A 15,790-nucleotide genomic window follows, 5' to 3' on the forward strand; every position below is an offset into this window, starting at 1 on the left:
CAATAGCTCTACAAGTTCCGAGCTCTTTCAGGAGTTGGAAGCGAACTGCGGCCCAAGGTGCAGGAGCTGCGCTGTGCACAGCAGGGCCGTCGATTTAGCCCGCGGAGAGCGTTCAGGTTGCCGTGTGGGAAGTTGCGGCTGTGTTGCCCCGCTGCAGTGGCCTGTGGGGGTGATGGAGAACCTAGTTGTGCCATTGACTGAAGCCAGCGGGGTCCTGCGGAGGGTCACCCTTTAAGTTATCCCTGTGGCAGAGGATGCCTTCCTCAACTGGAGTCATTGGTGTTACCTTGCTGTTATGTGGCAAAGGCTGTTAGCCAATTGAATTTCATAATCTGGGGATGGTTAACTCCTATCCTGGAGGTTTGCAGTCCGGGCATATTTTATAGGCCTCTGTAAATCAGTTGCTGTCGAAGAACTAGAGAAAACCATTAAACTTCTCAGGTTAGGCTAATAAATAGTTCAATCGGGGTGTTAAGAGCTGAATAGGAGGTACACCCTGCATATACTGCAGCTTCCAGACCACTAATATCACTAATACTTTGCTTAAAAAGATGCGATTGTGTAAAGAGTGAATTGGCATGATGACTGCAGTGTATCACCTTAGTCACTGTAGCGCTCTGGTGAGTCACATTTATTGCCACCCTCCTGTATTATTAAGTTGAGTGGCACTTTAACACAATTCACATCTTTGTTTTGCAATACCGGTTTTTGCACCCAGGTTTATGGAGCACTGAAGCTGAAGTGCTGGGTTCGAGGGTATGCAACCGTGTCTCCATCTGGGATTTGAACCCACGACCCACTGGTCAGAAGGCCAGGACCCTGGCCACCACCCCAGAGGTTTCAGACATTGGAAGTATCTGTCCTGGGTTTATACTGTCATTAGTGTGCAGCTTGCAGATTCTGCAGGCGTGTGTGGGTGGCAAATTACTGAACCAGTTGAACAGAATTTAGACTATAAAGGAAGGTTACAGATGAGAAGAGACAATTCAGACCCTCTAGCTCGGTTGGTTGCTAGGAGCTAATTGATCCAAGGGTCTCATCCAGCCATTTATTGAAGGAAGGCAGGATATCGGCTTTGGCAACATAACAGCCTAGTGCCTTCCAGTCTCCCACATGGTGCCTTCATTTACAGTCAGAAGGTTATTCTTTCAACCCTGGCTGAGAGGACACAGGCTGGATTCATAAACTAGAAAAGCACGCTGCCTGAACTGAGTTTAGTCGAGCTCAAGGCAGCGCAGGCAGTTCTGTTATGCACCGGTGCAGTTCTGTTATGCACTGGTGCCGCAAACCCCCCAGGTGCTGCTGTTTGCTGAGCCATCGTTCGCCTCAGTCTTCTGTATGCAAGCAACGCAGCTCTCTGGAGGTGGGGTTGTGTTTGGGAGTGGAAGTGGAGAGTTGTGTCAAGTGATCTGGAGAACTGGAAGAGGCGGGAGAAATGTTTTCGGGCCGGTCCTCTCTCTCCTGTGGGGTTCTGAGAGTCGGCGCTGCGCCGTGCTGCTCTAAAACCACTTCGGCTCAAGACTTGTGGCGTTTTGTACGGAAATCGCGACCAGGGATCTGCTCCAGCTTTTTTTCCTCCTCTTTCCCGCAGAAGCACTGAAGGTCACGCATGCTGCGAGGCTGCAGTGGTGCTCTTGTTTTAGCCGGTTTAAAGGAAGGCAAGAAGGAAGTTCCCCAGGTGCCTCTTGGCCCTGCTGAGACAGCAGTGCCAGTCAGCCCTGCCACTCCAGGCCCCATCGGTCCAGGATGAGGAAGCCTGTTTGAATGAAAAGAGTCAAAGAGAAGGAGCTCTTCATTTGGCAAAGGGGTTTGTAATTGCAAAGGCTACCCCAGAACAGAGGAAAGGTTGCAGTATGAGAGGAAGCAGTTTAGCTGACAGCTGTGTACAGTAATGCTTCGCTATATGAACACCCTCTCTCTGAGCTGTCATGCAGTAATGAGCAGAGTTTCACTCTTACGAGCTGGGCTTTCGTCAAGTATTGAAGAGCCTTCTTTTCTCGCATCTTTTCTGCAGAATGTATTTTTCGAAAGGCTTGTGAGGGTTATACTAAAGGATAATACCTAATTTTAACATGTTTGCTAATGACTCTAATGATGTATTGTACATCATGATGTGCTGTAAATGAGTGGGAGTGATATGGGTTTTCTTCCTGTTTATGCATCAACTGATAACTTTAAGCATATTACTCCAATAATTAACTCTGCATGTTATTGTTTTCATACTTAGGTACAGTTCTGAAGGAGACCATTTCTTTTTCATACATACTTACTACTTTGGGACCTAATTGTGACGGAGCTATAGAAGCCTTGAAAAACAAAACATAATCAATTATACATTTATAACCATACGCACGTGTGAGTGCCATCAGTTACAATACAACCACCCAGTTCCCCTGCTTCATTTCTGCACCCGTGGTTTACGTGGATAGATGTCAGGCCCTACACAATGCAGTGTCCAGCTAGAAGACCAAAAAAGCAACCACACTCAGGCTTCGAAAATATCTTGTCTGCACGATTATCATACCCGGTTTTGTTTGCTCTTAATAACATGCAGTATGTAGGACAAGCCTGCTGCTGCTTTCGGATCTGAAAGAAGGATTAGCAGTGCAACTGTGCCTGTTCCCGTTCAGCTCCGTCCTCTTGCTAGGAGATGTTGCAGCAGGGGTGAGGGCTGGCCTGCTGCAGTGAGATCGGTGCCAGCGCTTCAGAGAGCTCCGCCACTCTCACGCACTCTGCCGACTCACCGTCAGGCCTTACAGCAGTACACTTACATATTCCATTTTTTACCCTGCCGAGCTCAATTGATCGTTTAATCGCCGAATAAATTAGAAGAGCAAAATCTGCTGAGGCTCGGGGGGGGGGAGGGGAAAAAAAGCAAAATAAAACCATCCGATCGGTTTTTTAAATGCCAGCCCTACATCTTCCAGTACAGAAGCTGTCCTTCATCAATGCATGATGAAAAGGGGCCAGGTTGCACAGTTTTAGATGTGCAAATCATTGAGGAATTTAAGCTTTGTCACAGCCAGAATGCAGTGCAGTCTCCTGTGATGCTTGCATTAAAACCACCTTTGAAGGACATTTTCCTTTTCACGGGCCGGGTGCGTGCTGGCTGCCGTTTATTTATTTTTGAAATGTTTGGCTCCCCGTGTGTAGCCCCGTTATTTTCCCGTACTTGTGGAGGAAGCCATTGCCATGGCAGCTTAGGAGTGACGTATTGGATACTTGTGCCTTAGTGAGAGCAGCCGTTATATAACAGGTTGTCAGCAGGAGGGGTTTCTCATTTCAATGTGTCTGTTCTCCTGCTCTCCTGGAGGCGTGTGCTCACACTACGGACTCGGAGGCAGTGTCTGCCGAGGCGTGGTGTGAATTAGTTGTCTAAATTCTTCCCCTGAAGGATGAGGGAAGTGGGGAAGCTTGGGTCAGCCTGGTCAGGCTTATGTGTAGTCTTCCTCTGCTTAGGTGCTGCTCCTGGCGCCGTAAGTGTACTAGACCCTGGTGTCATGCAGACTGACTTCATCCCCAGATGCCCCAGTCCTTTTTTTCTTATCAGTGCTTCAGTCTTCACTACTGCTGGCGATTTCAACAACCCAGCGCCACAAAGACTACAGGGTTGCAAACCACAGGAGGCTGGGGGGGGACCCATCTTCATCTGGATGGTTGTAACTCATCGGTTCCAAAATAGTGTCCAGCTGGCTGCTGAGGGATCCCAGAGTGTGGGCTTCAGTGACTTGGCTGTGAGGTGTATACCAGATCTTCATGATTCTGAGCCCTAAATGCATCGGATCTTTCAGTTACCTTTCTGAGGAGTCTCTGAGGTTTAGCTCCCTGTTGATTTTGCTATTGACCCTTTGGAAGGTGCCTCGGGCCTTCCAGACTTGCTTGCAAGCCGGTGGATCTGTTTTTCAGCCCCTGAAAGTGCAATGCAGGCTGGGCGTCTTCTGCTGTTCGTGCAGGCCAAGGGCTGCTGGGATTGTTACAAGCCTTAGTCATCAATAACGTATTTCTACAGCTTTTGACAACCCCACACCATTTCTCTGCCTTCCATTCCACACAGAGATGGCCCTGCAGAGAGGTACAAAGGACCAGGGCTCCATGTTCAGCCTCTTCTAAGTGTCTTAGATATCTTTGGAGTTGACCTCCCAATGTTACGCCTTTACAAGGAGCCCAAGCGCCCTCACAGGTCTCGGGTTCCTCAGGTCTGTCTATTGCCCTGTGTATTGCACTAGCCAGGTGGATAGATCCCTTTGTTGTCTGCTCACTTTCAGAATAATAACAAGAACCAGAATTAAGTGTCTTTAGACAGTACTCTGTTATAGCATTGTTAAACAGTCATAGAAATACATAAAATATTAATTAGCCATTGATTGTCTGTCTGTGTCTGCGTGCCCAGCCATGATAAGCATCTTCTTGAGTTCAACCCCTGCAATTTGAAGGAGCAAATACTGTAGGGTCACACACTGCAGGAGGCTTGTGGCCCCGTCTTCATGAGTTGTCTGCATGCTCTGAGTGCTGTTCAGCAGAGCCCTGACGTGTGTTATCACATAACTGTCAGCTGTGAGCAAGAGGCCTTTCCTGTTCTTGGTATCGAGATCAGTCTTCAGCGGCAGTACTTTGACAGGGCTGCATCACTATCTGCTTGGCAACTTTGTGGAGACAATCCAGGTGTCATGTCTGGTGGTAATTTATGCTGCCATCACATCCTCTGGTAACAGGCAAATGCAGGTGTTTTAGCGCAAAGCTCTAAGCTGGAGCTGTTGGCTGTAGCGAACACACACACAGGCACGACGCCCCATCTCTCTCGGGAGCTGTGAGTGTGAAGAGCAATTCTGCAGCGCTCAGACATCAAGGTCAAATCAAATTAGGGAAAGTGGGAACAGGAGAACTAGCAGCGAAGTTTGTTGTTTGTAGCTGACATAATTGAGTTCGGGTTTTTATTACGGCTTCTGAAAGCTGTGATTGAAAGAAGCAACCTTTTTAAAGACAGCATCCTGGGAGCTGGGGCTGGGAGATATGGGGTGTTTGCAGTGCTTTTGAAGGGGCCCACTCTCTTCTGAGATAGTGTATTGATTCCCTATTGGGGGTTATTAATGGGGCTGTCTGTGGGGCAGTGGAGAGTCCTCTTATAGAAGCCTAGAAACTTTCCCCCAAGAAACAAAACAATAACAGTGTATTATTAGAGGTCTTGCTTACTGGAGTAGGGTCAGTTTGGTTTTCATTTTGATGCATAAATTGAAAAAAACAACCAACAACAATTGAGTCATTTTATAGTGGCAGCGCAGCCCTGTGCTGTGTAATTGCCTCCATTTGACAGATTTCGTTTGTTGCAGCAAATTTAGCATTAAGCAGTGTTCTTAATTTTGGCCTCTGGTGCAGACTGGGCACAGGCCCTTTTATTTATGAAGTTATAATTTGTCAGCTGTCAACCTTGTCAGCTAGATCAAATCGGGCAGTGTGCCCAGCCCCTGTGCTCTAACCTCCTCTCTGCTCTGCCCTCACAGACTATGCAAGCGGCGCGATGCCCGACAGACGACCTGTCGCTGACCAACTGCGCCGTGGCGAATGAGAAGGACCTGGAGTCTGGGCAGTAAGTCTCCAGTGCTGCCAGCAGCACTCTGTAGGAACAGGATTGTGCGGCACAGTATAGTACAGCACAGTGGGCAAAATATTCGTAATAGAACACGTTCTCAATGATCTTTAGGTGATGTGATTGCAGGTAAATGAATTCCACGGGGTGGTGAGTTTGATTCGTTTGAAAAGACTCTAGATTCTAAACGTGAACCCATAACATTTCCTTTTTAAATGCAAGATGGCTTAGTGTGCAGCCGATTAGGAAAACCAGCATTAGTATGTTGTTCTATTGGAGAAATCAGTGACATTTCATAAATGTGTGTAATCCCCTGTGCTCATCACAGTAGAATTGCAGGTATAAAGGCATCTTTCTTTTAACTCTTGGGGACCCATAGGCCTCAGAAAGAAGAGTACAGTATAGAGGACTGATGTTGGCAGATGTTGCCTACAGAGCTTGACAGAGAGATTGTTCTGGCTCATTTGCTGGCCTAGTGATGTTGTTGGCTGCTGCCTTTCGACTCTTTGTGAATGACTCTGATGCATCTATCACGCTTTAGCCTGGGATGTGCGATCCCAACAGACTTCTACTCCCTGATTTTCTTGAATCTGAGACCCCTGCTGGCATGTGGAATTCCAGCTGCTGTGACAGATGAAAGAGACTTGAGCAAGCCTGATTTGCTGATGACCTGCAGCTCCTCTATGGACTAACTTTTAAACGTTAAGCAACATGCAAACACTAAGTTTCTGTCAAGTGTTCTCCTATCCACTGCTCCCTTACCTTACAAGTACCAGTGTTCCCTAAGCCTTGCATGCATTTCAGGAAAAACACAGGATTCTCAATTTGCATCATCCTTTTCTCCTATAAAGTCTATCTGCACAAATGTTTTGCTCTTTTACCAGATAATGTGCATGACTTTTGCAAAAAAAGTCCAAAAACGATTTACATAAGTTTAAAAATATAAAGTCAGAAAGCTTTTCATTCTTTTTCGGAATACTCTCAGCGGCAAATACCTAGATGTGTAATGTGGAGGTGTGTTTATTCCCAGTGGTTCAGCACCATTTAACCTCAGCCTTCTGAGGAGACATTAACAGTAATCTTGGATTAGTGGGGAATCCTCTTAGGATAGCAAAGTGACAGTAGTGCAGAAGGGCATATAGTGCCTGGTGCCTAACTGTAAATAGTACAGCTGGGAGACCTTTGTGCCCTTGTTGCTCTCAGTCCTTCCAATCAGCACTGTCTCAAGCCTTGGTTGAAACCAATTCCATCGCTGGAAAAGAAGGAAATACTGAAAATCTGCCCACGCTAGCCACCACCTAGAGCTTCTTCCTCTACCTGCTTGCCCATAATCTACTAGTGTTAGTTTTGTACACGGTGCACTGATATAAGATGACATCATATCCACTCCTGCCTGCAGGCATGTGACTGTGAAGACCACCCCGACGCACAAGTACGTCTTCACTGTGAAAACCCATCACTCCGTGGTCCCCGGCACCATTGCTTTCAGCCTGCCGCAGGTGAGGGGATGTCTGGAGGACTGAAACGAAATGCAGGCTCATTTGCTTATTTTTATATATCCCCTTTCATGCTAGTTTTGCTAAAGCATGTTGGGACATATCTCAGGGATGAAAAAGTGAAGCCCAGGAGCGGTGCTTGCTGTGGCTGCAGCCACTCTCACAGTGTTGCATTTCAAAAAGTTTTAAGCTGATTTGAATAAATCCAGGAGTTAGAACGGAGCACAGCAACTCCTCATTTTCTCGCCCTGGTTTGTCATGATAGATATGGCGTGTACTACATTTGACAGTAGACAAGTCAAGGCATTGCCAAAAATTATTCTAAACATGTATAACAAATATTTCCCATTTTTATTTGTATCTACATGCCCCTTTTCATGATACCATTATCCGTTATCTGAAAGGTACCTGTACTCATTAGGGTCATGGCATCCTGGAGCCCATCATGTAAGCAGAGAGCATAAGCTGGGACAGCACCCAGGATACACACGCAGACACAAGCACTAGTCTAGAGACCCATCTTGTCAAACTAGGGCCAAGTATATCATCACCTTTAAGCCTCGCCAATAGAGAGCTTTTCTTCAGTCTGCTTGCCAGTTCATGCAGCGCACATTCTGCTGTAGGTTCCTCACTGTCCACGTCTTTCTCTTTCAGAGGAAGTGGGCCGGCCTCTCCATCGGGCAGGAGGTGGAAGGTGAGGCTCTTGTCTATCCACCGGTCCACGTGAGTCAGCCGGGCGAGGCGACCCTGTGCTCAGGCAGTAGAGGCACGCAGGGGTGTGGAGAGGGGTGAGCCCCTCAGTGCTGGACTCCCATTGGCAAGATCCTTATCCTATTCTTGCACAAAAGCCTGCACAGGATTGATGTTTGCATCGTTGTAACGAGTAGGCGGATAAGGGAGTATGGATCCTGTGCAGGACTCAGGAGAGAGAGAACACTGAGAGTTCCAATCCAAATCACAAGGCTAAGACTTAAGCCAGGGAACAAGGAAGGAGGTCCGGTATCGACAAGACAGCAGGGGAGTAACAATCCGGATCACACGACTAAATTGTAAACGAGGGGGCAAGCAAGAAGGTCCGATAACGAGAGGACAGCAAGAGGATATTACGCGCACCAGGGAGCTCAGGGAGGATCCGCAGTAGCGAGCGGGGAAGTGAAAGAAAAGGGAAGCTGAATGAGTGACGGGATCTAAGGGTGATGGGTGAGGGTTTGTTAAACACAGTGCGCGTGGGGATGCGAGACTGGTCTGAGACGCGTGCGGAATGCGTCGCAGTCGTTTACAAACAGTGTAGCTAGCGGTGATATTCTAATTCAGAGCACCATCCGTGATGGCTTTGGCCTCGCCAAACTTGATTGCTCCGTGTTCGTTTGCAGAGCGTATCTGATCCTGCAGGATAACCTTTGGGTACACAAATGAAGCAAACAGAAGAAGTGCGTGGGTTTTGGTACTGTAATTTAGACTTCTGAATATTTGATGTCTCCTTGCAGGAATATAGTCAGCCGTCTTTGTCTCTGCTTCGCTTGGCAGAGAGCGTTTCTATTAGTGGCTTTCTCGTGTTATTTCACAGCAGTCTCTGTTAGTTAGGAGTCTGGTGCAATGAAATTGCTCCATTCAATCAACTTTAGTGATAGTGACTGTAGAGGCACTTCAAAGGACACAGTTTGGAGCTGCAAATCGCCTTAAGAGTTTCATTGCTCAGTTGGCATAAAATGACAGCGGTAACAGTTCACACATAATGTGCTCCATATTCCCTTTTTTTCCCCTTGAACAGTATGCACTATGTCTTTTTAGTTCTTCCTCTTTCATGATAATCACATACAGTAACAAGGTTCTGACACCTCTGTAATGTGCATGACTTTCAGAGTGGGGGGGAGCATTGTAATGTATCTGGACACTTCCCAGTATTTAAGATGGCATGCTTTCAAAAACAGAACAAAAACAAATCAAAATATTGAGATTGATCAAATTATGGTTTCTACTGCTTTCTCTGCCGAAAGCAGAATATGAAACCAAGCCTTTGCGATTCACTGTTACATTGTAGTATTAATCATAAAACCAGTAATACAGTCTTAAGGCAAAACATTTAACTTGCATAGCTGGAGATCACAGTATCAGCAATCAAAAGTTCCCATTTAACTTTACAGTTAACAATGATTTGTAAAGCTCTGTGGCTTGCTCTTAAGTTGTGTAATTGGCATCACAGATCAACACCAACTGAGTGATTACAATTTTCTGCTGCGTGTTTCCACATTGATGCTTAAAGACAGCAGCACGCTCCATTAAATAGTAGCTAACTGAAATGTCTGTTTTTTTCCATCCCGTCTTGGCTCTTCAATCATTGCTTCTTCTAGCCCACTGGTTCCCTATCCTGGCTCTGTGGGGCTGTTGTGTCTAATGGTTTTTGCCCCAGCCAAGTTCTTCATTGCAGGCAAATCGATTTCTATCTCCTATATTAGGTGGGTTTCCTTACAGCTCTTGAAACGTTTTATGGGGTTTGTAATGTGAATGCACCCTGTGCCAATTCCTGAGATCCAGAATTCCCCTAACCTACTATAGGTGTATTACATGAAACGTAACCTGCTATCAATGGGAGGGAATCTGATACAGTATATTGTCATTCCCACCCATATCTGCTTTTTATCCAGAAACATAAATGTATTGATTTGTGGTAAGAAATAAGGGTGTGTGTCCTTAATTTGCATTTTTGCCAGAGAATGCATAATGTTTTATATGCTTATGCTTTGAAAACAGTCTACTTTTAACTTGGGTGTTTTTGAAAGCAAGGATGGAGTGCAGAGAAAAGTCCAAACAAGCAAAAGCAGATTGCTTATGTCAGTTAGCACCGGCGATTAAGGGCCCCACTGGGATGAAAGCCAGCAGACGCAGCTGTCTCACAGGACCAGGATTGAGAACCATTGCTCGGACCCGTACCTCAGAGACCCCGGCCCAGTCCAGAACACTTGCCTGTTGATCCTACCTGCTTCCAAAGAATCCTTGTGAAACTGTCCTTGGAGGCACGGTTTTGACAAATCAAGGGGATAAACCCTGCCTCCCACACTTCTCAACTTGATACCAAGACACGCACAGTAGCAGCACATACTCTCTCTCAGTGCTCAACTTCTGCTCAATACTTCCCTGCTGCCTCGCTCCTCCTTGCGTGGGATAAAGACTGATTGAATCCATTAATTGATGATTAATCAGTAGTTGGACACTGGGGCCACCACATGTCCTGACTAATTGCAGCCATAATAGCGGGAGGACCGATAACTGGGGAGCCCTGCTGTCCACTCAGACATAATTGCAATTGTGGGGGCCTCGAATCGGGGTTCCTCGATTATGACAGCTGGCAATCTGGGCGGTTCTACACTACTGATTCCCAAAGACTGCTGCATCATGAAGGACCTCCGATCTCCTGTGCTGTCAGCTCTCTGGCATTGTCACCTCAGAACTGCAGAGCAGTCTCACATTACTTACTGCCACCTTGCTGAACGCAGTGCTCATACTGCTGCGACAGAGGCACTCTTCACAGTACATTGACATTTTCACCGTAAAATCTCCAGGGAGATTTTCTGAGAAACTTGAAAACGTATTAACAAGATGTTCCTTTTGATTCGTGGAGCTTTGTTTGAATTATTTTTTCTAATTCTGCAGTTCACTTCAGTTGTGAAGTCAATGTGTCAGTTGTGATATTACCGGTTATGAGGTTTCAGCACCATCACTTACCCGGACAGCAATCGGGAGCTGTCTAGGCCGCACTGTCACTGCTCCTACAGCAGCAATAATTCAATTCAATTCAAGGTGCTTTATTAGCATGACCGATAGGTACAATCAGTGTTGCCAAAGCAAATAAAAATAATAAAATTAACATAGAACAAAACAAAAAATAGAAGTAAAATAAAATCTACAGACATGTTACAGACATTTACAGCAAAGACATATTATATAATATTGACATATACTTTAGGTGGCTGGAGCATTATTGGGAGACGGACTCACTGTTCCTCAGGCTGTGACAGGAGATCACATACTGGGCTGCCAGATCAACTGAGTTCCCTCCTCCCTCTCCCAGTAGGATTGGGACCTGTTGTGGTTTTGGCAGGTGTGGGAACTCTGGGATTAGATTTCTGAATTTCGGGAAGAATGTTTCTCTAATCCCAGAGTATCTGTCACAGTGCAGTAGGAAGTGCACCTCTGTCTCTATTTCTCCCTGCTGGCAGTGGGAGCACAGCCTGTCCTCTCTGGGCAGCCAGGTCTGCCTGTGTCGCCCAGCAATAAAACACTGAAATGAAGAAGAGAAGCTGACAAGGTGATGAGAGCTGCCTCACCGCGAGACATGACAAGAGTCGCACAAGCAGTGAATTGTATTTTAGCGCCTCTGCCTCCTGTTTCTGCAAAGTTGTGGAGAGGAGGCAATGAGGTTGCAGTTCAGCTGTGAGTCTAGAGTGAAATTGTGGTCCATGTGCTCCGTCAGAGGGCTGCCCAGGGCCACTGAAAGGGGATGTGTGAAGCAGGAGTTAAATAACTTCTCATCCGTTTTCTCTGTGGTAGTGCAGGCAAATGGAAAAGCATGTGTCAGTATAGGGTTCGAATTCTTCAGTGCTGCATTCTTAAAACAAGAAGCCTAATCAAGGGGCCCATGTGTGTTGGACACTACACTGGGCGTACATGTGACGTATAAATTTGACTGGTATAAGCAGAAGTCATCAGTCAATGCAATCATTTAACGTTATGCAACATATAAAATGAAAGTTATTGTGATTTTAGCAATGAAGACTTCTGTCAGGGGATCTAAAAGCATGGTCCTTGGTAGCTGAAGCGAAGGCAGTGCAGTACAAGGCACCAGAATTCCAAACGTAAGATGCACAATCGGAACAGCTGGGTTCAGGTGTGACTCTGGGAGGGGGATGGAGATGGTGCAGCAGTCCAGGTATTTCTGGGCATCTGGTTCCACCTCATTTACATCATTAACCCTGACTGGAATAGCATGTTCTATGTCGTCTCTCTGCTGACGTATAGTAATCCCCCTCGCCTGGCCGTGTTCGTTTTCCTACAGTGCTCTCCTACATCTTTGACAAGTCGAAGCAGTGCATTGGCACCATGACCATCGAGATAGACTTCTTGCAGAAGAAGAACGTTGACAACAGCCCCTATGATTCAGACAAGATGGCCGGGGAGTTCATCCAGCAGTTCAACAACCAGGCCTTCACCGTGGGACAGCAGGTATTGGCAAGACAGTCCTCAATAATGAGAAGATACCCATCAGAACTGGGGCAATCAGGTAGCGTGTGCTGGTGGACACTGTGGGCACTGAAAAAGGGTCCTTGTGGACCAGTAAGTAAAGACTAGATCTTAGTGCTGAGAAATGCAAACCATATGGGCAGCAGGTGTTGTCATTACAGTGTGTTGTGAGTCACTGGTTCTGTTGAATTAGGACCTATACTTAATATTCTTCAGTGCTTATTGTGTGTAGGATTTTTATAAACATGGGTGAAATTCATGTGCACCAGTGGTTCAGAACTTATTGTGAATAAGTCAGTTCTAATGATTCGGTTTTGTTGTAAAGCTGCATTTATTGCAAGCAGTCAGTGCTGTGCTGCTGGAAATGATCAGTCACGCTGAGCCACGGTGCTGAACAATACCGCCTTCCCTGTGAGGTGCTGCAAGAATGTCCTTTCTGGTCTCCGTCTCCTGATCCCTGTGGTTGTTTCCCCCTGCAGCTGGTGTTCAGCTTCTGCGACAAGCTGTTCGGCCTGCTGGTGAAGGACATCGAAGCCATGGACCCCAGCATCCTCAAGGGGGAGCCAGCGTCAGGGAAGAAGCACAAGGTACGCCAAGAATGAGTCCCAGGCAGGAGCAGCGTCAGTGGGCTCTGACTGTAATTTTATTCCAGTGGTGCTTTGTACATTTATACTGAGTAGCAGGTACAGTGGTTGGGGGTGCTTTGCACAAGCATCAAGTATGAATCTGTCTTGCCAGATATTTGTGATCTAAAGGTTAGTCCCCATGTTCTTAATATTTATTAGGAATTAATATTCCTGTATTTTAGTTGTACTCTTTTTTTGTATTTATGTTATAATCATCCAACGTTGTTCTCTCATTCATGTCTCTCTGTTAGACACCACTTTCAAATAAAAAATAAATGATCGAACTCCTATGAGACAAGGATCCAGGTCTAAAATCCCACATCCTTGGCGTCTCCCCCAGTCCTCTCTGTCCAAAAGGTGCAGTCTGGTTTAATCTTTGTTTTTGGTCTCCGCAGATTGAGATTGGTCTGGTGATTGGGAACAGTCAGGTGATTTTTGAGAAAGCGGAGAGCTCTTCCCTCACTCTTGTGGGTAAGTCCATCAGCTAGCTCTGGTCTGTCTCCTACACACACAAACCGCACATGACTTAACACAGGGGGCACCACATCAGAGTGAAGGAGCAAAGGCCTAAATAACTACAGTAATGCTGTTAAAATTGATTTCAAATTATTGGAACCACCAGAGTTAATACATCTTTGTAGCTTGAAAATGTGCAGTTATGAATACAAAACTATCTAAATCTTACTTTTGACTTTTAATTTGAACTTTTATGAGTGCATTTGAGAATCATTTTTTGTAGTTGCAGTATGGACAGATCCACCAGGTGGCAGCAGACACCCATCTTATTTCCAGTTTGCGATGTGTGAATGCTTTGCAGCATAAGATTACTGAGGTGTGGTTACAAAACCTTGGCATCAAACACACCCAGATGTTGTTTTTATTTAAAAAGGCAATCCAATAAATTAAAATAGAAAATAAAATAGAATAGTGGAAAATATGAATTTTACATATAAGTAACTTTCTGTTTCTAGAAATAAGAGGAATAATTCAACACATTTGGTTTAACTTCACACAGTATTGGGTGCGTTGTGCGATGTCTTTTTACTACACCCTTTATTTTCCGAAAAGCCCACTGGCTGAGTCCTGTTAGTTACTAGCCGACTGTGACCGGGATTTCCCAACAGGCACAGCTGAGCAATGCCTACTTTGCTGCTAGACTGCAACTCCTGCCTCTTCCCAGGCGACTGCAGGCTTCCAGTGAAGCCAGTGAGGGAACAACCGCCCCTCGGATTGGCGTCAGCTCCCCTGTCAGTCGCTGTGGAGCTCATAGATGTCACCGGGCTGATGGCTCTGTGGGCGCGATTTCTTCCGAGCGGTGTGGTGTATGAGCTGCCACTCTAGAGCCGAGCCCCATGCATTTTGCAATTCCAAACTGGGTTAGCATCACGATAATAGGTGTTTACAGTTTTTAAACTTGGTTTTTAAGAGCTGGAAGATGAGCACGAGGCGGTGAAGGGGTGAAGTAACAATGCTCTGTGTGCTCTCTTCCCTTCCTCCAAGGCAAGGCCAAAACCAAGCAGGGCCGTCAGTCCATCATTAACCCTGACTGGAACTTCGAGCGCATGGGGATCGGTGGCCTGGACAAGGAGTTCTCCGACATCTTCAGGAGAGCCTTCGCCTCCAGGGTCTTCCCCACCGAGATCGTGGAGCAGATGGGTGAGTACTCCTCCGGGGAGCCTTTCCTTTTGTGACTTCAGTCTTACTCTGCGAGCCCTCGTGAAGCCTCGTGCGCAAAATCTCGATGCTGACCCCAGTCTTGCAGAAGCAAGACGTTTTCTCGAGCGTTTGCAAATGCATGGCAGTGCTCAGGGGAGTGCTGTCAGAGCAAGGTGGTAAAAGTGTAGGAAAAAAGCAGCTCTCTTGCTGGATATACTTCTGTAAGGGCTTATCCCACATGCAGCCCGCCTCACTGCCTTATGCCTTCAGGACCTGCTCAGGTCGTAGGAATGTATGCAGGAATGTTTTGTGGAATTTGCTTTTTCTGCCTTGAACAACTCATGGAAGATGTTCAGTTTCTCGGTGACTGAAAAAAGATTGATTTAGCTGCTTCCACCATATATCAGCAAAGAGGGAAATTATGCTTTCCCTCTTAATTTACAAGCAAACAACAGAATGGTCTGTGTGAAGCATTTTTGCTGACATGGTTTCATGATTTGTCGGGGGGATAGTGGGAATTTAGTTAGAGGAAGATTGCAAAGACAAACATGAACAACGTGAATGTGCTGCTTCCTTGCTGTTCCAGAGTTTGCAAAACTGAAGGAGAGAGATCGCATGCTACAGTTAAAGTAAAATTAGGTTTACTGTATGTGTTGAATGAATCAAGTCTCTCAAAAGCACTGAACACCACTGAACAATAAGGGAAAAGTGTAAAAGAGAAAGGCAAAAATGAAAGCAATTTCTAAAAAGTAATCAAAGCAGTTATACAGCTCTGAAAACATAATATACAAAAATGCTGATGTCTCAGTAAATGCAGTAGCTTATTATAGCCAGTGCTAACTAATAGTGAGAATCCTTCATGCTATTCTGAAAACCAATAGTTTGAAAAAATGTGTTTTCATTTTCACTTTAAAAATGGCTGCAAAGGTGGCCTCCCTGGTGATAGGCTCATAGTTAAAGGTTTTAAGACAAATACCCGGCCACCTGCTTTTTTTCCCGATTAAAATACAGATATTATATTGTTGAACAGAAAAAGACTGGTTTATTCCTCCTAGTTGGCAAGCAAGGTTTTAGTGCAACTGGATCTGGTTTCTTTAAATCGCTCTGTCCCTGTACAGCATCGGCATGAGCCTCTGTCTTGATAGCTCTGCAAAGGAGACGCTTTGGCCAGTTGCTTGGTCCAGCTTCAG

At 45.9% G+C, this 15,790-nt stretch overlaps 1 protein-coding gene across 2 annotated transcripts in view; it reads left to right on the top strand.

Annotated features, from left to right (window-relative positions):
* The window catches only part of LOC102690759 (vesicle-fusing ATPase), a 50,017-nt gene that overhangs the window by 13,522 nt on the left and 20,705 nt on the right, over positions 1 to 15,790 (top strand). For both annotated transcript variants that reach the window (XM_015362231.2, XM_015362230.2), the window contains exons 2-8: positions 5,499 to 5,584; positions 6,984 to 7,083; positions 7,735 to 7,774; positions 12,134 to 12,300; positions 12,798 to 12,905; positions 13,340 to 13,415; positions 14,445 to 14,600. In XM_015362231.2, coding sequence (XP_015217717.2) covers positions 5,499 to 5,584; positions 6,984 to 7,083; positions 7,735 to 7,774; positions 12,134 to 12,300; positions 12,798 to 12,905; positions 13,340 to 13,415; positions 14,445 to 14,600 — 733 coding nt within the window. The remainder of the gene's footprint in view (positions 1 to 5,498; positions 5,585 to 6,983; positions 7,084 to 7,734; positions 7,775 to 12,133; positions 12,301 to 12,797; positions 12,906 to 13,339; positions 13,416 to 14,444; positions 14,601 to 15,790) is intronic.

Source organism: Lepisosteus oculatus, chromosome 28, assembly GCF_040954835.1.
Source record: "Lepisosteus oculatus isolate fLepOcu1 chromosome 28, fLepOcu1.hap2, whole genome shotgun sequence".
Taxonomy (NCBI): domain Eukaryota; kingdom Metazoa; phylum Chordata; class Actinopteri; order Semionotiformes; family Lepisosteidae; genus Lepisosteus; species Lepisosteus oculatus.